Source organism: Cynoglossus semilaevis, chromosome 13 (assembly GCF_000523025.1).
Source record: "Cynoglossus semilaevis isolate Cse_v1.0 chromosome 13, Cse_v1.0, whole genome shotgun sequence".
Lineage (NCBI taxonomy): Eukaryota > Metazoa > Chordata > Actinopteri > Pleuronectiformes > Cynoglossidae > Cynoglossus > Cynoglossus semilaevis.
In genome coordinates, this window is record NC_024319.1 from 16,007,770 (window position 1) to 16,031,818 (window position 24,049).

The 24,049-nt window shown below is 37.3% G+C and overlaps 2 protein-coding genes and 1 long non-coding RNA gene across 3 annotated transcripts in view; 1 reads left to right on the forward strand and 2 right to left on the reverse strand.

The window, feature by feature from the left end:
• cndp1 (carnosine dipeptidase 1) overlaps nt 1-7,382 on the reverse strand; it is a 9,039-nt gene extending 1,657 nt beyond the window's left edge. Inside the window, 9 exon segments of the mRNA XM_008323894.2 lie at nt 1-68; nt 697-857; nt 1,630-1,714; nt 1,815-2,012; nt 3,861-3,949; nt 4,594-4,756; nt 5,145-5,288; nt 6,727-6,837; nt 7,184-7,382. The exon segment at nt 1-68 is cut by the window's left edge and continues 1 nt beyond it. Of these exon segments, the coding sequence (XP_008322116.1) occupies nt 1-68; nt 697-857; nt 1,630-1,714; nt 1,815-2,012; nt 3,861-3,949; nt 4,594-4,756; nt 5,145-5,288; nt 6,727-6,837 (1,019 nt within the window). The 5' untranslated portion in view covers nt 7,184-7,382.
• A 1,504-nt stretch (nt 7,383-8,886) lies between these two features.
• The window catches only part of taf2 (TAF2 RNA polymerase II, TATA box binding protein (TBP)-associated factor), a 20,496-nt gene continuing 5,333 nt past the window's right edge, over nt 8,887-24,049 (forward strand). Inside the window, exons 1-23 of the mRNA XM_025061396.1 lie at nt 8,887-9,399; nt 9,600-9,654; nt 10,153-10,313; nt 10,479-10,597; nt 10,746-10,887; nt 11,031-11,262; nt 11,935-12,119; nt 12,232-12,345; nt 13,383-13,482; nt 14,168-14,253; nt 14,354-14,489; nt 14,586-14,740; nt 15,366-15,480; nt 15,676-15,785; nt 15,874-15,939; nt 16,130-16,256; nt 16,827-16,952; nt 18,500-18,640; nt 18,953-19,063; nt 19,158-19,351; nt 19,877-20,016; nt 20,774-20,843; nt 22,358-22,467. Of these exons, the coding sequence (XP_024917164.1) occupies nt 9,350-9,399; nt 9,600-9,654; nt 10,153-10,313; nt 10,479-10,597; nt 10,746-10,887; nt 11,031-11,262; nt 11,935-12,119; nt 12,232-12,345; nt 13,383-13,482; nt 14,168-14,253; nt 14,354-14,489; nt 14,586-14,740; nt 15,366-15,480; nt 15,676-15,785; nt 15,874-15,939; nt 16,130-16,256; nt 16,827-16,952; nt 18,500-18,640; nt 18,953-19,063; nt 19,158-19,351; nt 19,877-20,016; nt 20,774-20,843; nt 22,358-22,467 (2,845 nt within the window). The 5' untranslated portion in view covers nt 8,887-9,349. The remainder of the gene's footprint in view (nt 9,400-9,599; nt 9,655-10,152; nt 10,314-10,478; nt 10,598-10,745; nt 10,888-11,030; nt 11,263-11,934; nt 12,120-12,231; nt 12,346-13,382; nt 13,483-14,167; nt 14,254-14,353; nt 14,490-14,585; nt 14,741-15,365; nt 15,481-15,675; nt 15,786-15,873; nt 15,940-16,129; nt 16,257-16,826; nt 16,953-18,499; nt 18,641-18,952; nt 19,064-19,157; nt 19,352-19,876; nt 20,017-20,773; nt 20,844-22,357; nt 22,468-24,049) is intronic.
• LOC112487918 (uncharacterized) lies at nt 14,301-15,447 on the reverse strand. The gene is made up of 3 exons (XR_003051470.1): nt 15,313-15,447; nt 14,676-14,844; nt 14,301-14,438 (listed from the first exon to the last, which is right to left on the reverse strand). It is a non-coding gene; the product is annotated as an uncharacterized LOC112487918 (long non-coding RNA).

Genomic DNA, 24,049 nt, shown 5'->3' on the forward strand with positions numbered 1-24,049 from the left:
GAGAACGCCCCCTCAATGCCATGAATGGAGACAGTAGGGTAGCGCCATAAATGGGCCAACACATCCACCTTCAATGAACAGAGGACGGACAATGATCTCCTGTCATTGTACATTCATTTGGTCTTTAATATTGTAATTCATTCAATAATATGTTCATTCACTGTAACACTGCAGCAAACACTGACTGGAACATCTGAGAGAAGAGGAAGATTAATTCATTCATTCATCGCCTACAGCATTTCTGAGTCACTGGGAGCTGGAGGCTGGAACTGATCTCCGGAGGCATAAGGTCAAGGATGAGGCACACCTTGTAAGATTTGTCAGCCATTACAGGAACACGCACTGAGAAACAAACGTTCAGGTCATTCTCAGTTATGACTTTGGTCTAGTTAGACTGTCAACTGAACCTAACACAAGTTATTAAAGACAACCCAAACACACATTTAAACTCTGGACAGACAGACTTGGAATTGAACCAGCAAACTGGTAATTATTTAAGCTGTGAGGCACTAACCACCAAGTTAATTCTCTACAAGTTGTTATTTATATTTATATTATATATAAAAAATATAATGATGATAAAAAAGACTTAAATGTCAGAAATGACAAAGTACTCTTTGACCTGATGTGTTACCATGTGGTATTACGATTCTCCAGTCTCCCCTCAAGTTAAACTTTTCCAAATCCAGTTCTTACCTTGTTGTTGTACATGAGCTGATCCACACCAATTTTGTTCTTGTAGCTGTCGACATCAAACTGAATATCCTGGTACATCTTCCATTCTTCATCAGAGAGTGGAGCCACAGCTTCCCTGATCCCAGGAACCAGGATTGTACCGCTGGGGCTGATCAGTGAGTCTGACAGGATAGAAAGAGTGGAATAACAACAGAAATACACAAAATGAAAACAAAAATACACAACAAAATATAGCAGTAGTTACGTCATCATTCAAGCTACACTTTTTAGCAGTATTTAACACTGACTTTTTAAGCTGTATTCCTTATAAATTTGGCAAACCAAATATGTGGATTTTTATGTTGACAAATATGGATATTTTTCTTCCCTCAGATCCACGGGAAGGCTGATTCAGCAGCCTGGAGCCTTCGCCTTTTGGCTAAAGGCAAAATCATTTAATAGGATTTTAATGTAAGTTTCAGAACCTTACTCAGAGGCACTTCAGTTGGGAATATGTTTAAGATTTAAAAACTTCACCTTGCTGACCTTGCACAACTGCTCAACCAGAGTGGCTAGTCCAAGTTAATACCTAAAGTTTGGCGATGAGTCAGAGGGATTTACATACATATATATTTCATTTTAATCATATATGGAGTTCATTCAACTCAAGTGTAAAATTAATAAATATACAGAACTGAATTTCTAACACTGACTTATAATTATGCAACTGAATCTAATTGTGATAGATATAATTGATGTTTTTACTTTGTATTTTTTGTGTTAATTATTTTGCGCACACATGCACATATATTTATAATGTCACATTTATCTTGTCTAATGAACAAATTATTGAATAAACCAGGCATTGAATGGTTCTACAAACGCTAAGATGGACATTTTCTAATTGTACATTTTACAATGTAAAATCTCCCAAGTTCTGATCCTGATTCTTACCCAGAATACCAATAAGGTCTGTCATTGGTTCAATCACAACACCGCCATACACTCCAGAGTGTAGATCTTGTTTTGGTCCCTGAACCTGTACAAAAAAAACCACATCAGATGTTCGTAGATGCTGAAGCTCATGCGTTTAGGGTTTTCCTGTTTGACCTGAGTGTTTGAGATTGATAGAATAAAACCTCAGCTGTGAAGTAACAATTTCCTCTGGTGCCATAGGTGAGGGCGGGCCTCCTGCTGAGCCAACCACAGTCTGAGATGATGATGTAGTCCACATCTGAGAAGAATGTGTCTCTCTGGGCCACAATCATGACATCAAGGCCATTAGAGCCGGTCTCCTCCATGCCCTCGATAACAAACTTTACATTGACTGGCAGCTCCTGAAACACAACAAACACAGCAGTGATGCTAATGTGAGCCCCGTGTGTACTGAGCTGACAGTGTCAACAAATAACTATAATAACTATATTAAAATTATAATAATGATGATAATAACAATAATAGAATTGTTTGACAATATGAGAGACTGCAGATAAATAGGCTTGCACCACAGTCAAAGGTGATGCCACTAATGGCCTGGGATTGGCTGGCATGAGGTAACCTGATATAAAACACTCCAAGATGGCTGCTGGGCATTGGTTGTTGGGTATGCTGAACACAAACAGTTTTTTTATAAACATTTGTTCTAGTGCTGTACTCGGTCAGTGAAGGCGTAAAAACAGAATTTTGTTTTGGCTTTTTTTCCTTCTGTTCAGGTAATTCCTTGTTTTTTCTTATTATTCAGGTGTCAGGTCAGCCTACTACTACTTTTTTGCTAATTGCTGAGACTACATGCAAATAGAGTTCCCCTGAAACTAAGACATGATTGAAGATGATTCAGAGCACTTGCTATAAAAAAACTCTGAGATGGCTGCATGAGCATACAATTGTCAGTTAGAGTTATTTAATAAGATTATATATTTATCAGTTGTTGGCTTTTATCCACATGTAAAATTCAGATTGTATATATATGGGACAACTTTGAACCTTTTTTAAGTAACAATGTTGGTATTGCTGGTCTGATGGTTTAACAGGGCATTTGTGGATTCTGTTTTGTTAAAATTAGCTTCTTTGCTTATTTGCTATTATGTATTTGTCTGTGGGAAATGTGTATCCATATTTTTGACAGGCTAACTTTACACATTCTATATTTTACAGCATTTACCCAAATGCTACTGCACTTAATTTAAATGAACCTTTGGATAATGTCTTGGCTTTATTATTTTGTTATTGTGGAGCTGGGTTCTTTTTATTCGTTGATTTTTTTTTATTTTTTTTTTGCTATACATCCTTTTAGCTATTTGCAGCAGAATGTCTCTGTAAAAACTAACTGTCTGTTACACAGGCTCATTAAACTCTCCAGTCATTAGAATTTCAAATGTGCTTTTCAGATATTTTAAAGTATATTTTCCCCTAGTCTCTTATTCCTGACCCTTTTAACATGGCTTTTTGATAAAGAAGTGGTGTTCAAGTGCAGAACGCAGCCGTCAGCTGAGTTTGAAGCCTGTAATATCTGTAACATCTACAGAAGCCCACAGCACTTGCCTTATGCTTTTTGATGTGCATATTCAGTGCCATCATTTTCTCACAAGACAAAGTCAGAGTGAGGGTGGTGGGAACAGAGTGATGCAGTGACTTGCAGAAAAATCAGCAATGACTTTGCAATTGCTCCCCTCTCCCCCCTCTGACAAGCCTGAGGCTACTTTGTATGTTCCCAATAAATGTGTGGAGTATTCTACTCGACTAAAACAGTCTGTTCAAATAAACAAGCGTTATCGTCTTGGTCTGTTATGCCCCAGGCATCCCTCTTTCTCTCTCTCTTTTCATTGCTTTCCCTCTTTTATATTCCAAGTGCTTTCAAAGATGAAGACAAGCTGCAAATAAGCGCTCTAATCTTTCCTCTGCTCTCACTTTAGGTCACGGTGCCGCTACTGTTTCCATTTACCCTGCACATTTGATTGTCTCCACCTGAGACACGGAAAGACTACGTAACATGAAGGTCATTGCTCTGTGGCTCTTTCTCTTGTTCACTTTATTCATGTGTCAGTGTTGCCAACAGTGTTCTAACCATCAGTCTGCGGAAAAACAAAAATGTGTAAAACTGTTAGCCTGTAAATGCTCATTGAGGATTAATTATCGCTGGTTTAGGTCTGAGAGGCTTAAGTTAGTTTTGGCGAAGGTCCACCTACCATGTTCAGAGCCTGATAAGCCTCCACTGCATGGATCCAGGCTAAAACTGGTGCCTTGTTGTCAGAGGCTCCTCTTCCATACAGGTTACCTAAATGAATAAAAAAAATACATTTATAAAATGATTAGTGGACCAAGCTACATCATCTGAGATACTGTATACTGTTGAGATTTTCTGAGAGTAGGGGTTAATGGAGCAAGGAGGTGATAAATCACCTACCCATAACACATGTACATTCTAACAATAAACATTTAATGGAACTAACATACATTTCTAATTTTGCTAAATTAGCCACTGGATATGTTACAATAAATCCCTAGTGGAAATGGTCATATTTGAATTATATAACTGTCCGTTTTATGATTTATAGTTCCTTTATCAAACAGCCTTTGTAGCATTAAAAATACTATATTAGTGCATTTATTAAAAACGACTGACCAATACTCTCAACCAAGGGCACGTGTTTGCAAGTGTAGCTACTCATGATTTAGGCAATCCTAGTGGCCAAACCTGTCAGATACAATTTTAAACAAAGCTTTTTCCAAGTGCGGAATTATTTTTCATTTAATTATTTTATTTTTTATTATTTTCTATCAAAGTGCACTATTGCTGAAATACTAAAGGCTTTATTTAAAAATATATGAATATTTTTCCATTCTAATTCAGCAGTAAAACCACTTGAACTGAGAATTACTGCGTTGGTAGTGAAGGAGGTACGGTGCAAAGGCTTTTACCATTGATGTCAGTCAGGTTGTAGGGGTCTGTTGCCCACCCGTCCTCTTTCTTTGCAGGCTGCACGTCCACATGTCCATACACACACACTGTGTGTTTTCTGGTGTCATTGCCAAACTGAGCTGACACCACCTTAGGTAGAGCCAACGTCTGACCATCAGGCAGCTGCAAATGTGAGTATCCATATTTATTGTAGCACAATTAACAACATTCAGTTTTCCATGCACCAATCACAGGGGTTCTTTCTACCATCTTGAACTGTGCCACAGCTATTATCCATCATTTCCAAAGAAACTTTATTTGTTATACCTGTGTGTTACTGCACATCTGAACTTGTTTCCCTGAACATACTGTATAATGACTTGAAGACTTTTTTTGTATTGACTCCATTGCACATTCAAGTCACATCTTAGTCACATTTAAAAACAGAGGCTAATTGACTACTGATGACCTTCCTGATGATCCCACCTCATTATTGTCTGTATGATAATGTACAAGGCTCCATATTTATCAGACAAAAGTAATGACAGTCAGCTTTTGCAGTGTCACTGACCTCTTGCTCTCCAATGTCCACCAGCTCTACAGCCCCTCCCATCTGCCTCAGCTTCTGAGCTGTTGCCTCCATCATGCGGTGCAGGTCTGGTCTCTTTAGTACATTCGCAGAGTCACTTTCTATGGCAACCCAGTCTCGCAGAGCCTGATACACAACCACACAACCACAGAAAACACGAGGAACGTTTTCATGGGAAAATAAATGTGAAAATTCAATACACACAACAAAAGGACATTTGTTCTTAAGGTTAATTTGGTCTTTTGACAGTTATACCTGTACTTATTGGTCAGAACTGGCTGTGCCCTACTAAATCTTTTTAGATCAATAGAGATTAATTGTAATTTGCAAAAATATCCCCATTAACAATTCTTGCCTCACGTTAACTGAGGTTTTGTTGCACACTGTGATCTATGTGTGGTTATAAATCATTAAATTTGTGATATGATACTTTGCAGAACCCTGTCAGCCTTCCATTCTGTGTGGGTAGGTCCTCTGCTCTACATACGTACGTCAAGTCACGCTTGCAGATATTTTTTGTGAACCAACAGCACCGCTTAGTGTCCAAACGTGGCAACGTATATTTAACTTGTATTTTCTTGAATTTGTTATTCACATTCTATAAAATGTTACCACATTTAATATGATATATACCACTGTATCGTTCATTTTCTTATTTACTTCGATGTATTTTTTGTCCTTTTTAAATGTACTTTATGTTCTGGACAAATATATTACTTTGCTGTTATAAACACAAGAATTTCATTATTTTCCCATTTGAATTATAAAGACTTTGAAAAAATGGGACTGATTTGATTTTCTATTAATTTTATTGAGTATTCTATCAGTCAAGAAAAAAAAACTTATTGATTGTGTTTCACTGTTTCTCCTTAAAATGATTGGTTAAGGAAGCGGACTTGGGTCCTGAAGGTTGCAGGTTCGAATCCACCAGCTGCCAAGTTACCACTGAGGTGCTCTGAGCATGGCACCGTCCCCACACACTGCTCCCCGGGCACTCAAAAAGCTGCCCACTGTTCACTTTGGTGATGGGTTAAATGTAGAGGTAACATTTCGTTGTGTGCAGTGAGGTGCTGTGTCACAATGACAAGGAGTTCACTTTCCTTCCTTTCCTTTCCTTGTTGCCTACAACAGTTCAATGTGATCTGTAAAACCTTTACATGGGTTTTTTAGCTGAACTACGTGGCCACAATAGTTTAGTATGCTTAATATGCTCAGACCAGCCATCTTGTCATCCTGAGACAAAATGAGACATATAGCAAATTTCAAAGGTCACTTAAAAATCGGATCAATTAAATTACAAATCTTTTGATGACAGGAAAGTGACATAAAGCTCTGGGATTTCTGACTGTGGGTTTAATCACCACAGCAGACTGCCTTCTCCACCTGCCTCCCTGCCCTATCCTATTGAATCATATAGTTTATTAACAGTACAGGAATATTTAGAGTATTTTAGTTTTTCGGTCGAGCACTTTGAGTACTCCTTTAAAGTTACATTTGGGTAAGTATGTGTCAAAAACGTTGTATTCTGTAGTATCTAAAAGTAAATATGAATGAGATATTTTACCTCGACATATTCTTCTTCATGGCTGTCAATGTATTGTGCCAGGTCTGTGTACTGGAAGGCTCGGACAGTAGTAGTAACCAACAAGATGGACAGCACTAGTGGAAAAGTCATCTGTCAAGGGAACCAAATAATAAAGGATGAGTATTTGAAATGACTACATCAATAATTCATTCACTCACTGTTCACAAAACCAGTAATTTATCTAACATTCCTTACTACTATACAACAGACTTGTTATAGCTCACTCACATGATGTGACATGTCTGTGTAAATTCTCAGTCATCCAGGTCATTTATCTATAGCAAATATGACAAGGGCAACTGGACTGGTTTGGTTTCTTCAGCTCTTGGATGAGAGGTAAAATTTCTTCAAGAAACCAGTTGCCCTTGGATCACTGTGATGTAACAGTCACAGTTTCAAAGTTTAACTGCACTCATTAGGTAAAGTTCAATCCTACCTTTTCTTTTCCAAATTTGCTGTGTGGATGTGACTCCTGAGGCAGACAGACTGTGACCCTCCGTGCTTGTCCTTGTATTTATACAGTACACCCTTCCTTCAAACCACACTCCCACTGGGCCCAGGGGGTCACACAGTCAAATATTTCCAGGACACGTTGCCAAGACAGCTGACAAATTAAGTTTTTCTTTTCCTGCTAGAATTACGCTCATCTATTGATCATGCTCCAAGAATTCACACAGCGGGAACAAAAAACAGCATGGTGAAAATTAAACTTAGTCCTGTTGCTTGTGTTTCGGGAAATCTCTAAGTCCCCCAAAAGTACAGAAGCTGTTCTTGTTTCAGATTAGACTGTCGACCCATTGTGCTCCACTCAGCCTATTGTAGACATTCCTAGTATTAGATAATCCTCTGCTGCAGTTTGCCTGAACATAGTTCAGTTCTTGGTGACCTGATTGTTTAAACTGGGGTTGGTCTATATTTTCTGTTTGTGTTCAAAGGTGAAAGAGAACTGCAATATGGACATTTGGTCATGTTTGCTTTTACTTTAGTGTTATTTTATTTAAAACACAATTCACAAAGCAAATAGAAAAAGTAGTAGTTCAGATATTTTTAAATGAAATTTCTTAAAAAAAGAAAAAAGTGTTTGAAAATTTTATATACACAATCAAAGAGTCACATTGCCTGTATAACACTATATAGTACAATGGATGAATTGATCTCACTTACAAAGACACTAGTGTTCTAATTGATGTGTCAAGTCCCCATCGTGTTGTCCACTTATACCAGTGGTTCCTAAAGATTTGGCTAGTGCACCCCTTTCAACATCTCCACTGAACAGACGCACTCCTAACTCCCCAAACCCTCAAAAACAAACAAACAAACAAACAAACAACAATGCTCAAATGATCAGAACAAACATATAACACACAAACACACATGCCTGCATGTATTTATTAATTAAAGTGATGGCTTTTGATTTAAAATTGTTGGGGTTTTTTTAAAATCCCATTTAAAAAAACAACCCACTCCAAACATCCATCAATATTTGAAATTGTGTTATTAGGATAGAAGAGAATGTACTCACAAACACTTTATGTGTCTTCACATACTTTTAAAAAATGAAGTCTGTAAAGACTTTACTTATGAATGTAATAGGGAATAGGTTTGATTTTGACATTTGTGGGGACACAAAAGTGCTCTAAGACAGTACTCCTAATTACCAAGTACGCACCCAGACAGACACAAATACAAACATCACTACTTCACTGGAGGCATTAATTTAATGTCTCTAAGGTGGGATAGAGTGTATGAAAATTGTGTAATAAAATTCAAAAGTTGGCAAAAATTTAATTATCTATGTTTGTTTTATTTATAGCAGGATGTTTATTTTTGCAAAGGTTTATTGAAAACATTCGAAATACGTGCAGTTTTCGGCAAATGATGATTAGTGGTTGTTTTACCCCTTTACGTTTAATTTGTGACTTGTTTGCACGTTCCAGTCGAACTCATGCACGAGCGGAAAAGATTAATAAACCCGCCCCAAGTGACGTAACAAAGATGCAACGAAATTGTTTTATTTTATTTTATTTAAATATATATTTAATTATAATATATATTTTATAACTTTAACTTGTGTATACATAGTGTTTTTATGACCTAATCGTTATATAATTTATTGATATTTTACGCGGGAGGTTAAATGTAAAAAAGAAAATGGCGGCACGCTGTTGGGCCGCTTCCGCCGTGCAGCCAGCGTCTGCACACGGAGGTTCAGTTTGTCTGGTTTGATGTTTGGTGACTGCTGCTGTCATTCTCTGGTCTTTTTTCTTTTTCTAAACCACAGAGGAGTGTGTACGGACCATTTATAACGACGGATTATCCCCTGTGCCTGAACTGAAGGAACCGTAAAGCATTTTTGTAGTACTATGCTGCAGCTATGTTCATTGATGAGACGGAGCCTCTAGCTAATGACAGTGTACATAATATACAAGCATAGCTGTTGCAGTCTCTTAAACGACACATTTTGCTGTTTTTAATGCACGCTCTCATTATTGGACACGGACATGACAGCTAAATAGTGGTTGCAGCAGCTCTGTTGAGCAGAACAGACTCGGAACAGCAACACCACAGCATGTTTTAACTGGAGTCACAGCATCTGAAAAAGATGAACAGGAAGAAGGATAAAGGATTTGAGAGTCCTCGGCCTTTTAAATTATAAGTTGCCTTTCCCTCGTCTCGTTATTCTTGCTTTGTTACACAAACTTAAACTTATTGTAAACGTATTTATTATTTATTATTTGTTACGTTTCTGCTAACTTGTAGCATGTTGTTTACCAAACAGGTAGTACAGTACAATGATATTTTTAGACGCGTACTTTATTAACAAAATGTTCTTTTGTTTTCTTTGTTTTTACGACCCACCAGGTGGTGTGCATCAATAACATAAACTTCCAGAGGAAGTCCGTTATTGTAAGTACACTTAAACGACAATTGTTTGCACACAGGATCCTTAAAATGAGCTAAATTGCGAAATAACTGTCAAACTAGTGATGTTTAAGTGGTTGTTTGTTTTTGTTTTTTAACAAGAATGATATAAGCATGTTTTATGAGTCAGTACATAGATTATTATTGTCAGTGGGACAGGTGGATTAATGGTTGGGGTAAGTACACTATATATACTGTATGTATATATATATATAAAGTGGTTTATCAAAGTTAAAGACACAATACATAAACATATCTTCACATAAAATGAAAGCTAATTTTAAAAACAAACTTGTATGCAGTATATGTTTAACAGTACTTTATATCTAAATCATGTAAATTTTAATTTTTGTAAAAATTCACATTTATAATTTATTTTATTAAGATGTTTTAATTTTGAAACTTTTTTTCACAACTGATTTTAAATAGTCACTAATATGACATGGGGACAATTTTACACCTTTCTCTTATTGTCTCATTAAGGGCTACGTTGAGCTGACCATTTTCCCCACAGTGGTGAACCTGAACAGGATCAAGCTCAACAGTAAACAGTGTCGCATTTATAGGGTCCGCGTCAATGAACTAGAAGCTCCATTCATTTACAATGACCCCACATTGGAAGTGTGTCACCATGAGTCTAAGCAGTGAGTACAGCAGTTAAATGTATAGAACGTTGTAATTACTTTTCCTCAGAATGAGGTGTATAGTAATATTTCTGTCTTAAGTTGGTGAATAATTATTCTTTTAATGTCAGTGTTTTTTCTTAAAATTTGAGGATGAATCGTCATTCTGAATGTTTCTCTTCGTAGGAGGAATCTTAATTATTTCTCCAGTGCCTATGCAGCAGCAGTGAGTGCTGTAGATCCAGACGCTGGTCATGGGGAACTGGTTATTAAAGTTCCTGCTGAACTCTGGAAAAAAAGAGATGGAAAGGAATGAAAAAAAAAAAAAAAACTATTTGGAAAAAAAAACTATCAAAATTAAAATTTGAATATAAAATGATGTAGGTGTAAATGATAGATGGCATAGTTGCTTATTATAACTAAGACTTTTATTGTTTGTATTTTTTTGTGCAGACTTGAAAGTTTTGAAGGTGTACATAGAATTTTCTCTGGACCAGCCAAAAGGAGGTCTCCACTTTGTTGTTCCTGATATTGAGGGCAGCATGGCAGAAAGAGGAGCTCATGTGTTTTCCTTTGGGTACCAGAACTCCTCCAGGTATCATAAAAAAATTATATCTTTGCAGATTATACAGCAGTATATTTCATATTTGAAAAGAATGGAAAGTTAGGGTCAGTTTTTTTCTATTCACTTTTCTGTTCAATGCTGCTTTTATGCACATATATTCCCGTCTTCCTCAGGTTCTGGTTCCCGTGTGTGGATTCCTACTCCGAGCTCTGTACTTGGAAGCTAGAGTTCACTGTTGATGCTTCCATGGTGGCAGTGTCCTGTGGTGATTTAGTGGAGACCATTTACACTCATGATATGAGAAAGAAGACCTTTCACTATGTCCTTCCTATTCCTACTGCAGCCCCAAACATCTCCCTGGCTGTGGGTCCTTTTGAAATCCTGGTGGACCCCTACATGCATGAGGTGAGTTATACATTATCAGGTTTATTTGATGAATACACAATAAACAAAACACACGCTCTGTGTTTGCTTCAAGGTGGATAGAAATGTGTCCATCCTAGATTAGAGAAGACACCACTGATCAAGCTCTGTTTTAATATGTAGTAGTTATTAAATGTACGTAAGTGAATATGTTTTTCAGTATCTTTTAAACTGAGTGAAAAGGAATTATAGTATGTTTTTCTTTAAGTTGTCTTTTGCAGTCATCACAATATGTGTTATGAATTTGAGATTGTAAGGTACGTTGGAAACTTGCTTTTGAAGATGTGTATTTTAAGTTACTGTTTTAATTTTAATTACTGAAATAAATATGGAGACAACAACAGGTCTTTTATCATTTTATTCTGAGCTCACCTTTCGTTTTTGAACACCAGATGGCAGTATTAGCGTTAACCTCAGTAAGACATCACTGTCTATAGTACACAGAAGAGTTGGCTTGTTATTGTCTGCGCTTAAGTGCAACATTTAATGTATTCGTTTTGGAAAATTTCATAACAATTTTATGTTTTGTCTTTATAACAATAATATTTTTTACAAACTAAACATCTAATTGCTTCAACACTCTAAGAGTTATTCATTTTAACACTTGATGCCATGCAAAGACACATCATCACTAATGTTGCTTTATTTTTTCAGGTGACCCACTTCTGTCTGCCACAACTTCTGCCTCTGCTCAAACACACAATGTCTTACCTGCATGAGATTTTTGAGTTCTATGAAGAGATCTTGACCTGCCGCTACCCTTACTCCTGCTTCAAGACCGTCTTTGTAGACGAGGCCTATGTGCAAGTGTCCGCCTATGCATCCATGGGCATTTTCAGGTAATTGTGGGAGGGTTTGATCAAAATTCTTGGTTTTTCTCTGTTATTTCTGTTAGATATTAGATGAACATACTGTAAACTGTTCTATCTACTTTTTTTGCTTCACTTTCAGCACTAACCTTCTTCATAGTGCCATGATCATAGACCAGACTCCAATGACACGTCAGTGTCTGGCCCAGGCTTTAGCTCAGCAGTTCTTTGGCTGCTTCATTTCCAGAATGACATGGTGAGATATCTCTCTCTCTCTCCCTCTCCCTCAAGATATATATATTTATATAAATATAATTTTGAGGCTGAACATTGTAGAAGTTGTAGCTTGACTTTTATCAGTTCTGGGATATGTCATTAAACTTTTTTTACATCAAACCCGTTCCCTTGGTTTGCATTAATGTTCAAGTGGCGCTGCCTGCCATCTATTAGTAAGATTGTCGGGCCGGTGGGGGTTCCCCGGTGGCTGTAATTGAAACCAGACTGAGTAGCCTGTCAGATGTGTAAAAGAGAAGGGGCTAGAAAAACATATTTTTTTCCCAAATACATGAAGCAGAAAGGATGTTTTTGTTGGGTTTATGAAGTTGACACCTTAAATAACTGCTGTGTTTAAAAAAAACGTGTCCTTTTTTTGTGTGTGTATCTCATTATGTTGGTCTTGTCTAGACAGGATAAAAAGGAAAAAGAAACAGATTTGATCATTTCTTATATACATGGGTCTTATTAATTAAAGTAATTCCAGAGATAAAATCATCTTAAAGCAGATTGGGTTCATTCAAAGTGCAAACCACTAATGTTGAATCAGCGTGTGCCTCTTATATTTTTAAGAGGCCAATGAAACCAGGGTAGTAAATTTACAAGGGTTGTGATTATTACCCTGTGTTTTGTCCTAGTCATACCCTTAGTGTAAAAGTCATTACATAGTAAGGAGGCAACTGTAGTTTGGCCTTAAATGCTTCATCGAGGTTTTCCACTCACATGACCAGATCCTATACCATGTGGGCAAAAAGGTCAGGGAGGTCATAAATTCGTTTTTATTATCAGGTTCTGCTTTAAGCTACCCAGTATTGAATTTCTGTGTAATTTTCCTGGTTTAAGTTTCATGGTTGCGTAAATACCACGCCATAGTTTTTGCAGAAGTGTGATGTGAAGTCTTTTCAGAAACTATAGAGCTTGAAATATCCTTAAAAATGTTTTTGTGAACTCATGTTTTTTTCTCTGTGTAGCTCTCGCTTTGGTGATATAATGTGTTGTAATATTTGTTTAAACCTTAAGGGCCGATGAGTGGGTGTTGAAGGGGATCTCTGGCTACATTTATGGCCTGTACTTGAAGAAAACCTTTGGAGTCAATGAGTATCGACACTGGATAAAAGAGGTAACGTTTTGTCTTGAGACAGTTTTTCTAAAACCAAGTGGATATTTTTAAACCGACTCGACCTTTTCGGAAATGAGGAATTCTAGCTACTTAGATAAAAGAGTGGATAGGTAACATAATGAAGGTAAAGCACATTATGGTCTGTCTACTTTGTAGATGGCTTTAGTGTGACTTGACTTTAAGGTTGACGCATGATCTGGAAAACCTGAAAATTGAATGACCAATGTTGCTTTGAACACATGACCCATATAATAAAGAATATAGTCATCCATCCATCCATCCATTTTCATCCGCTTACCCATTACCGGGTTGCGGGGGCAGCAGTCGCCACCCAAATCACATTGCACCGTACCTAAACCTTCCTGCGGGTGGTGAGTCCACTGGAAGGTATTAATCGCCCTGACCGGGATTCGAACATGCCCAGGAGGTGAACCCTGGGGTTCCACACCAATGACAGAGACATTGCCTCTGGGCCAAAGCGCCACGAATATAGTCATATGTCCTGGAAATTTCTAAGCAATCCTGGAAAGTTAATTCTCCTTCCTGCTCCTCTTCCCATCGAGAGTGAATGCAAACAAGTGAAATATCATGTTGTTATGCTATCTTCTTTGGTTGATATTGAAACACATCACTTCTCCATAAACTAAAATAGCTTATTTGTTTGTATTCCTCTATTGTCACACAGGAGCTGGATAAGATCGTTGACTACGAGCTAAAGATGGGAGGTGTTCTGCTGCACCCAACCTTCAGTGGAGTCAAAGAGAAAGACAAGTACACAATCTCTTTCTATCTGAGTCTCATTTTGAGGATTTTATTACTTATTTTTAAAATGTTTGTATTGAGATATCACAGTAAGGATTTTTCTCTTTAGTCCAACCCCCCATCTCCACTTCTCTGTCAAACACCCTCACACGTTGTCCTGGGAATACTACAAGATGTTCCAGTGTAAGGCTCACCTGGTGATGAGGTTGATAGAGAACAGAATCAGCATGGAGTTCATGCTGCAGGTCAGTTGAAGCCAAAAATCATCTTTTAATGAAATTGTCAAAACCGATTAGATTTACTGTCTTAATAAAACGCCTCATTTTTTGTCCCTCTTACAGGTTTTTAATAAACTCTTGAGTTTGGCCAGTACGGCCTCGTCTCAGAAGTATCAGAGTCACATGTGGAGCCAGATGCTAGTGTCTACTCACGCCTTCCTCAAATCCATCTCCAACGTTTCTGGCAAAGACATTGGGCCAGTCATCAAACAATGGGTGTATCCTTTATCTGAGACGGGTCTGTGCTTGGAAACAACCTGCTGGCTGCACAAAGACTGAGGTCATCACTTTAACCAAGGATTGTTGTCTTTACTCTGTTTACCTGTGAATGAATAAAAACAAGTCACCTGAAATGTTAAATGAAAATGATGTAGACATTCTGAACAATCATATTTAAATCATGTTTATGTTTAAAGAAGGTTGTGATTAATAGCAAATATTAGATTTGGAGTTTTATTGTTGTAACACTCAGTTCTACAGTGGGTTTCATCAGTCTAATATTTTTGAACCATCCTACCCCCCATCACCCTTGTTGCATAGAGTTGACATGTTAAAAGCTCTATAATTAACACGAATTGCAGACCTTCTCATCAAGTTATTCTTTCCTCTGTGTAAAAAAAAAGAAGTACTGAAGAATAATTTAATTTGATCTGTGAACCACAAAGTCGGCCAGCCCTCTTGTGTGATAGCCACTGCTTTAACATTTATGATATTCTTAAAACCCTTACGTATCTATTATGTGTATGGTAAAGATCACTGTTATTTCTAAGTCATAATTCATTATTATTACCCACAAGCTGCGGCTGTCATCTGCTTTTTTTATCTTAACACTTAATTGCTTAGAGACCAAAGTGGTGTGGTGAAATTCTTTGGAAGTTTTGCCTTCAACAGGAAGAGGAACGTGCTGGAGCTGGAGATCCGTCAGGACTATACATCATCTGGAACTCAGAAATATGTGGTGAGCCTTAAAATATAGTCTGTGAAAAATGTTTTTGTTCCCAGCTCTGAAAAGAACAGAATTCCAGAAATGTGAACAATCGAAGTGGCTAAAAGAAGCCTGTCATAGTGTCAATAGTTTTTCTTTTACATTGTAAAAGATGCATTTGGAATACTGAAATAATTTGTAAAATATTTGCATCATGCTTGCCTGCAGGGTCCGATCAAGGTGACTGTGCAAGAGTTGGACGGATCCTTCAACCACACACTGCAGATTGAGGAGAACAGCCTGAAACACGACATCCCCTGTCACTCCAAGAGCAGACGGTGTGTAATTAAGCATGTTCTTGTGATAAATCGGCTCTGCAGTGTGGCACTAATAAACTTAAAATCATTTAATTTCCTTGTCTTATAGAAACAAGAAAAAGAAGATTCCCCTGATGAATGGAGAAGAGGTGGACATGGATCTGTCAGCTATGGAGTAAGACCAGTTTCTCTATTTTTAATGTCATGGTGTTAGAATATTTTGATGACAACTACAATTACTGAAGTTGCATTTGTTGTTCTATCAAGTGACTGGATGTGATACCAGTTTCCTAAAGCAGATTTGGTTGGTTTAAAATAAAAAAAATGTTCTTAATGTGACCTTGTCTCTTAATTTTCCTCTGCAGTGCTGATTCTCCCCTCCTCTGGATCCGGATCGACCCAGACATGTCCATCCTGAGGAAGGTGGAGTTTGAGCAGGCGGACTTCATGTGGCAGTACCAGCTGCGCTATGAGAGGGATGTAGTAGCACAGGTGGGTTAGTGACAGTACAGTCTTGGACTTTTTTACTACTCATCCATATTCACAGTCTTTATGTGTCAGCTCAAATCTCCAACTTTACCATAAATTAACTCACTTGCGAGACAGTTTCATCCTACTGCAGATTCATTAACAATTTTGATTGTCTCCTAAAAACCATAATTCATCTCATGAGGCTTATGCCTGCAGTAAGTAAAGTGTCATCAGTATGTACATCAGCATTGTATTGTATTGTGTACTTAAATTATACTATTAGAATCTGCAGTTTTTTGTTGTTTTTTTTTTCTTTCAACCAACTATTCTCTACACCACCAAGTTCTTTATGTTCCAACACTTATGAACATAAAGAACTAATGTTTAAGCCAAAAGCAATGAAACACACATGTATCAGATTGTCGGTTGTATTCAAATGGCTATGTTCCAGGTTCATTTTGTTTTACATGTATTTGGTTTATAGTCATTGATCTAAAATGTTGACAGTGTGACTGTCCCTTAAAACAACAACAGTCACTACAGAGATAGGTTGATGAGCCTTTAGTTACATTTAAATCTTATCCCCCTTAGATGGAGGCTATTGCAGCATTAGAGAAGTTTCCAACTCCTGCCTCCAGACTGGCTCTGACCGACATCCTGGAGCAAGAACAGTGTTTCTACAAAGTCCGAATGATGGCCTGCTTCTGTTTAGCCAGGGTGAGTGACTTATGAGTAACTCATCAGTGTGTACCTTACCATTTTATCATCCCATTCCCTTCATCTAATTCCATTAAATGTTTGTTTCAGTGTGTGACACATTAAAAGGAGCATGATTCCCTTTGCAACCAACTTCATTTTAAGTATTGATGTAGTGAATGGTGCTGATGTGTCTGTCTGACCAATTGACAGTGTTGTAAAAACCCTGGGCAATTTTCTTTCGCCAAGTAGTACATTTTGTTGCACAGTTTGAACATGATGGTTTCTTGGTATCCATATTATTAAATGTAATTAATAGTACCTACTGTAGGTTGTGATCAAGTGATCATGTGTTTACAACTAAAGAGAGGAAAAATGATCTGTTGTGTCAGATAAAAAGGTGTCAGATTACCCTAGGTGTTAGTATGGTATTAATGGGTGTCAAAAATATAGACTTATATATTTTCTTAACCAAATGTAAGTGCTCTTGGCTACAGTACATTTTATTCACCTTTAATTATTCCATGTCACTGGGCCACCCAGCAGTTTAACCCTATTCTGTACTTTATCTCAATGAAGTGAATCATTCTATTCTATGACCACAGGAAACTGTCAATTCTCTGGATTTGGTCAATTCCAACTTTCAGCCCACTGGATTTCCTTCTTTCAACTTCCACCTGAATCAATATTTTCCCAACATGATAATAAGCCTGGGTTGAAACAGCAGCACTGCACTTCGTTCATTAACTCAACCTTTGTTCTGCTCCCATATGTCCTTCAACTACACACACACACACATATAATCACATTCTCTGAACATGAATATATGCACTGACTAACAAACCCACACTGACCACAAAGTACACTTTAACTAACTTTAACTCTCAGGTGGATTGTGCATTATGATTGGCCAGGGTGACTTCAACTTGACTGTTTATTTTGGTATTAAAATGTGGTTAGCAATCATGAACAGCCTTAGGCTAAAAGACTGTCAAGAAAAAGCATAGAGAAAAGGTCAGATTTCTACATGTGACACATAGAAAAGTATTGACTCCATATAAATGCACTCATTTCAGGAACATTCCAGTCTTCATTCCATCTGTTATTTTCTCTAAGGAAAAGATAATATCCTAAGCCAGTGACCCTTAGCCCTTAGTTACCACAATAACATTCATTTGCTAATATCCTGTTAGAACTCAAAGACCAGCAGAGTCGCTAGTTCTCATATAGTATCTGTAGAACCTTCCTAGTCCAGATCATGTGACCACAGAAGTTCCTTTGATGTTGTTGTTCTTTCAGTCAGAGATTTTGAGACAAACTTCAGCTTTTGTGACTTTTTCCTTAAGTATTTTACAAGCCCCTAGGTTTAGATCTCTATAACTCAAAATATAAATCCTAAAAATGGATTTCTGTGTCACTAGTCATTATTACTCGCTGCACTGTTCCTTATTCTATTCAGAGTTTAATAAAGAAATACAGTTACAAGTTAATAACAGTCTTCAATATGTGTTTTAACTCTCTGCAGATCGCCAAAACAAGTCTTCAATGTGTGTTTTAACTCTCTGCAGATCGCCAACGCAATGGTGAGCACATGGCAGGGCCCCCCAGCTATGAAGTCACTGTTCACCAGAATGTTCTGCTGTAAGAGCTGCCCCAACATCGTCAAGACCAACAACTTTATCAACTTTCAGAGCTATTTTTTGCAAAAGGTACAGCAAACAAACACATTCATGGTTTACCTCACACTCGCCACACAAGGTTCTGGTATTGCCTTAGACCAAGGGTTTTTTTAAAAAAAAAAAAATTGTCTTACCTGGTGGGGACCCAAACACTTCAGAGAAGGAGAGTGTTGATCCAACTACAGACATTAGGTTCAGGAAAAAAAAAGTTAAAGTAAATAACAGCAAAAACCAATCTATGAGGAACATGATGCCACAAGTACATGCTTTAGTCTTTTGACAGGTTAAGAAAAATACGTTTTTAATGCCTTTAATGATGTTTGTTTTGTGTACGCTTTTTAGACGATGCCTGTGGCAATGGCCTTACTGCGAGATGTCCAGAACCTCTGTCCCAAGGATGTTCTCAACTTCATACTTGACCTAATCAAATATAATGACAACAGAAAAAACAAAGTAGGGAAATATTTTCAGTTTTAATCTAATATACATATATACCTTTATTCAGCTTAAAAAAAAAACTTCTTCTTTTCTTTTTGTCCCCCTGCAGTTTTCAGATAACTACTACCGTGCTGACCTGATAGAAGCACTCACCAACTCTCTGACCCCTGCCATCAGCATCAACAACGAGGTGCGAACAGTGGACAACTTGAACGCTGATGTGCGTCTCATCTTGGAGGAGATCACTCGATTCCTTAACATGGAAAAACTGCTTCCCAGTTTCAGGAACATCATCACTGTCAGGTAAAGAGGATACCGTTATGTTGAAGTTTGTCTTTTACAAGCACTAAGCAAGAAGTATTAGGCCTGCGTTAGGAGGCAAATTACTTCATTACAAATCTACTCAAAAGCCGCCGTTATTTCCATGCGGTTGTATTATTGTAACCACTCCATTAATGTCAACGATGGTGGCCTGAATATGCATGTGTGTATGATGCAATAAACTGTAACAGCACCACAAAATTACATCCTTCAAAAGGCTGACTCAACAGCTCTAATACAGCGCTGGTGAAGGTTGAACATTAGAGAAGTCATCAAGAAGGGAATTACTACAGGACTGCACTAAACATTGACATCTTATACAATGCCATTACTGGTAACTCTTTATCTTGTTTTCAACTGAGGAAATGCTGGCATTTTCTTTGTTCACCATTTGTATTTTGTCCATGCAACAAATGGACATTTTTGTTGTATTTTGTATTTATGACAAAACACTTGATAAACTTAAAAATTCATCAACAATTTATTCTGCCTTTCTTTTCTCTACAGTTGTCTGAAGGCGATTCGTCAGCTGCAGAAAAACGGTCACATTCCCAGTGACCCCTCACTGTTCAAGTCCTACGCAGAGTATGGACACTTTGTAGATGTTCGTATCGCCGCTCTGGAGGCTCTAGTAGACTATACAAGAGGTATGACCTTCGGTGCAAGCCATGCCATCAGAAGAAGCAGAGATTGTGATTTGTTTTGTTTTTTTAATATTTTGCGGTGGTATTTGGACAAACTCTCAATTCTTTGATGGAGACGTACCATGTTCCGCAAAATATTTAGGACGCTGTATATATTTACTATATGTCTCTTTACTCTCCAACGTTTTTCTTTTTCTTGTGCAAGCAAAAAGAAAATGTAAAGAACCAGCAGTCTATATTAAGATAACATCTGACTATCACTATTGCCCAATAGAACAGACCTAGGTGTTGTACAGTGAGACTGTTGTTAAATTAAAAGTCAAAATTATGTATGAAAGTGACACCTGTTACACTGTGATAGGTGGCCAAAATACGACCGCAAGGCTTTTATTTTGAAGGCAACTGTTTTTTTGTTTTTTTCTAACCCTAACTTAACGTATGTCCAGTCAGTGTCCTTATGCAACATCACTCAAATGTGTCAGTAAATCTGTTGGACCAGCTTTGTAATGTCCCAAACAGTTGCAAGAACAGTAATTCTTTTTCTGATGAGAAGTTTGTCAACGAATTATTTCTTAAATTAGAAGTCTTCCCTGTGTAGTTGTTGAGAATCAGCTTCTGGTTCCTCACATTTGTTTTAAATACAAGTGAAAAATTAAATGTGTACAAAACGTTTGCCCAAAATTGTAGGCTGTTATTGAGTTTTGATCTGTTGAGCTTTTTTATATAGTGTATTTGGTGTAACTTTGATCTCATCCAACAGTGGAGAGAAGTGCAGTAGAACTACAGTGGCTGCTCCTCATGGTCCAGGACGACCCTTCTCATTACGTCAGGTCAGCAAACAGCTTCCATACATTTTACTTAATCTACAGCTGTACTCTTTCAAAAGATCGGCACACTGTGGACCGTACACTTGCACCTTTCTCACATACAGATTTTACATTTCAATGCACCTGTGATAAAGTGTAAATTTCACTCCTTTGATGTTCAGTCTTTTTTTCACTGGAATACTCATTGAAAAGTTTTTCAATTTAGTAGTAATATCCTCATATTATTAATTATACCAGTGACGTTCTTATTATTAGTGATGGTAAATGTGCATAAAATCTACTGTATGATAGCTAAATAGTACTCTCTAAAATTAAGCTCTATTTGCAGTAATTTTTTCTTAATCACAAGAATTTTTTTTTTAAACCTGATCCTGATGAGGGTCTTAAGTCCATTAATATAGAGTATACCTGCTCATACCTGCCTTATTATAAAGCTCTAATAGAAAAGTTAAGTAATACTTTCCAATATTACAATGGTACTTAACACAATCAAGACCCAGATCTCCACCATGAGGTGGTCCTCTGCTCAAACCATTAGGCTCTAAGCCACCTCATGACATGGCTCACAGCAGTTTAAATATAGTTTAAGTATTTTTTGTGCAACATCAAAATAATGATCATCTGCGTTAGAAGTAGGATTGATGTCTTGTCCTCTTCTTTTTTAGGTTGATAACAGTAAATCAAACCTGGCAGTGCTTTGTTTTTCTTTCTCGTCACTAAATGTTTTCGACAACCTAACAAGCACCATGATGCAAAGACCAACAACAATCAGATGTAATAAGCAGCAGCTGATGTGATGAGCTGCTGATGTTTGTTATTCCAGTGACGAGAGCAGAAACTTAGAGAAAATGAGAATCTGCAGCTGCATATTTTTTGCATCTGTAACAGTTATTATAGTTGGAGCTTAGTACATTTCCAACCATCTGTATCTGAACTCCGTCACTCACCACTGAGACCAAACAATATTTTATTTTTACATGCTAATTTTCAGTGGTTAATGTAGATGGATATGGAACTGCAGTGGCCAAAAGGCTTAGCTCACACTTTTAGCTTTTTAATCCACATTTTATGGCTTACAGTAGCTTCAGTGGAGAGTGCAGTGGCTGCATTATTGTTATTGTTCATATTCATGGCATTTATCATCCAGTAAATACGTGTTTATTGTGACACAACTTACCATTGGTCACTTTCTTGTTTTGTTTTTTTTATTATTAGGTTGGTAAAAATTAAAGAGTTATTTAATTAAATAAAGTAAAATGGAGAAGGCAGATGCAGGTTGATTAGAAGATAAAGGATTAGAATACAATAAAATTCAGCAGCACTAAGTACACAACAGTTGATTAATAACTGTGCATCTAACACATTCAAAAAGTATTGCAAGTATACAAGTGCTGACCAGTAGAAAAATATTGCACTAGTGTACAAATGTAACACCATGAAGAAAATTCACTTCCATAGAAATGTAACAGTTAGAAAGCTGCTAGTCTGGCTGAATATGTTTTTTATCCCACAATCAGACATGAGATCCTTGGCATGCTCAGTAAGAACCCACCGTTCACAAAGGCATCAGAGTCTGGCCTGTGTAATGAAGCACTGGTGGACCAACTGTGGAAGCTCATGAACTCAGGTGAACACACACAAACACACACATTGTGAGCACACTCATAACCCATAATTTATTTTTTGACAGCCCACCCTAGCTGTGACCATCTTAAACTAAACCCTTAAAACCACCTTTCCCCTTAAACCTAATTCTAGTCCTAAAACCCAGTCCTAATCCAGTGAAAGCCTTTTGGATGTTTTAAGAGCCCAGATTCTTGATATCTGACCTGAGCATGTGTTTTTGGTCAGACTCTTTTCCAGTGCAATGTGAGCACCAAAATTACAGAGGTGACCTGGTTTACTTTCATGAATATTTCATTTTTCAGGGACCAAAGAAGCGTTTCCTTATTAAAAACCTTTGCCAGTATCAGTGTCTCTGTTTACCTTTGACCAGAAGGGACCAGCTATCCCCTGCCCAGAATCTATATAACGTACAGACAGAGGCAGAGCCTGTAAATGTGTGACCAGAATATTTTACTCAATATATTTGAGTTTAAAGCAAACGTCACACAAAAGTCAGTCTTTTCGTGTGAGCTGATCTCAGGAAATTTTACATACACTTACAGCACACCGTAGTCCTGACATTGAGTCCTTAAACACAGCTGTTTATCAGTCGACACGTACAGCGTGAGCTGCTCCTGATCCTCCACCAAAAATATAAAATCTCAAGGCAAAGCATTTATAAAAGAAGAATACTAAAAGGTATTAATTGTTTGTATTAGTATAGTATTTATTAGCCTGTTTAAAATTCCCAATTCTGTTCCTATTTCAGGATTAAAATTGAAAATTGTAATTCTTTAAAAGGTCTATTTTCTCCACTGTTCTCTGGACCCAGTAGATTAATGATTAATTCATCTTCGATCATTTCTTTTTCACCGAACCTTCTTGTGTGCTGATGTTAATTGCAGAGTTCATCAGTTTTGCAGCTAGCAAACAACTTTTAAGGGGCATTACTGCCTGTAAATATATCAGTTTTTAAAGCTTTATTTAGTCTGTAATTCATTAGTGGCGATTAACCAGTTGTAATTCATTCACTTCATTTCATGAACTGTAAAACACAGAACACAACACTGAGCTGTTTGTGATCTGTTTATCCAGGACAGATTGATACCATATTTGAAAACAGTCTTTGGTTCCTCTGTTTTATTCTTCAAAATAGAAACAATAAGTGCCTATGGTACAGTTTTGCCTCAGTTTTGTGGTGCTGTGATTTTGCTAACTTGACAGATTATGTCTTACAGCTGCAACCAACCATCATTTTGTGCATATATCAGTATCTTCAGTTTCAACATACAGAAGGTTACAACACAAATATATTCCTGACTCATTGTTTTAATAAATGGTTCTGATGAAATATTTCCTTACCAGTCTTTGTCTTCCAGTATCTTTTACGTTTGTGCTGCGGTGCCTCCACCATGTGCACACATGGACTGGTCTTCTATTGTGTGTTCAGGTTTCGTTATTTTGTTCTCTTCCTGGGGGTCCAACATGTCTTTCAGCCTGTGAGCTGAGTTAAAGCGCTTCAATCTGCCAATTTAAATACACACAACCTTCAAAACCAAATACATGTGAAGCACACTATACGTTTACAGAGCCGTGTTCCTCAG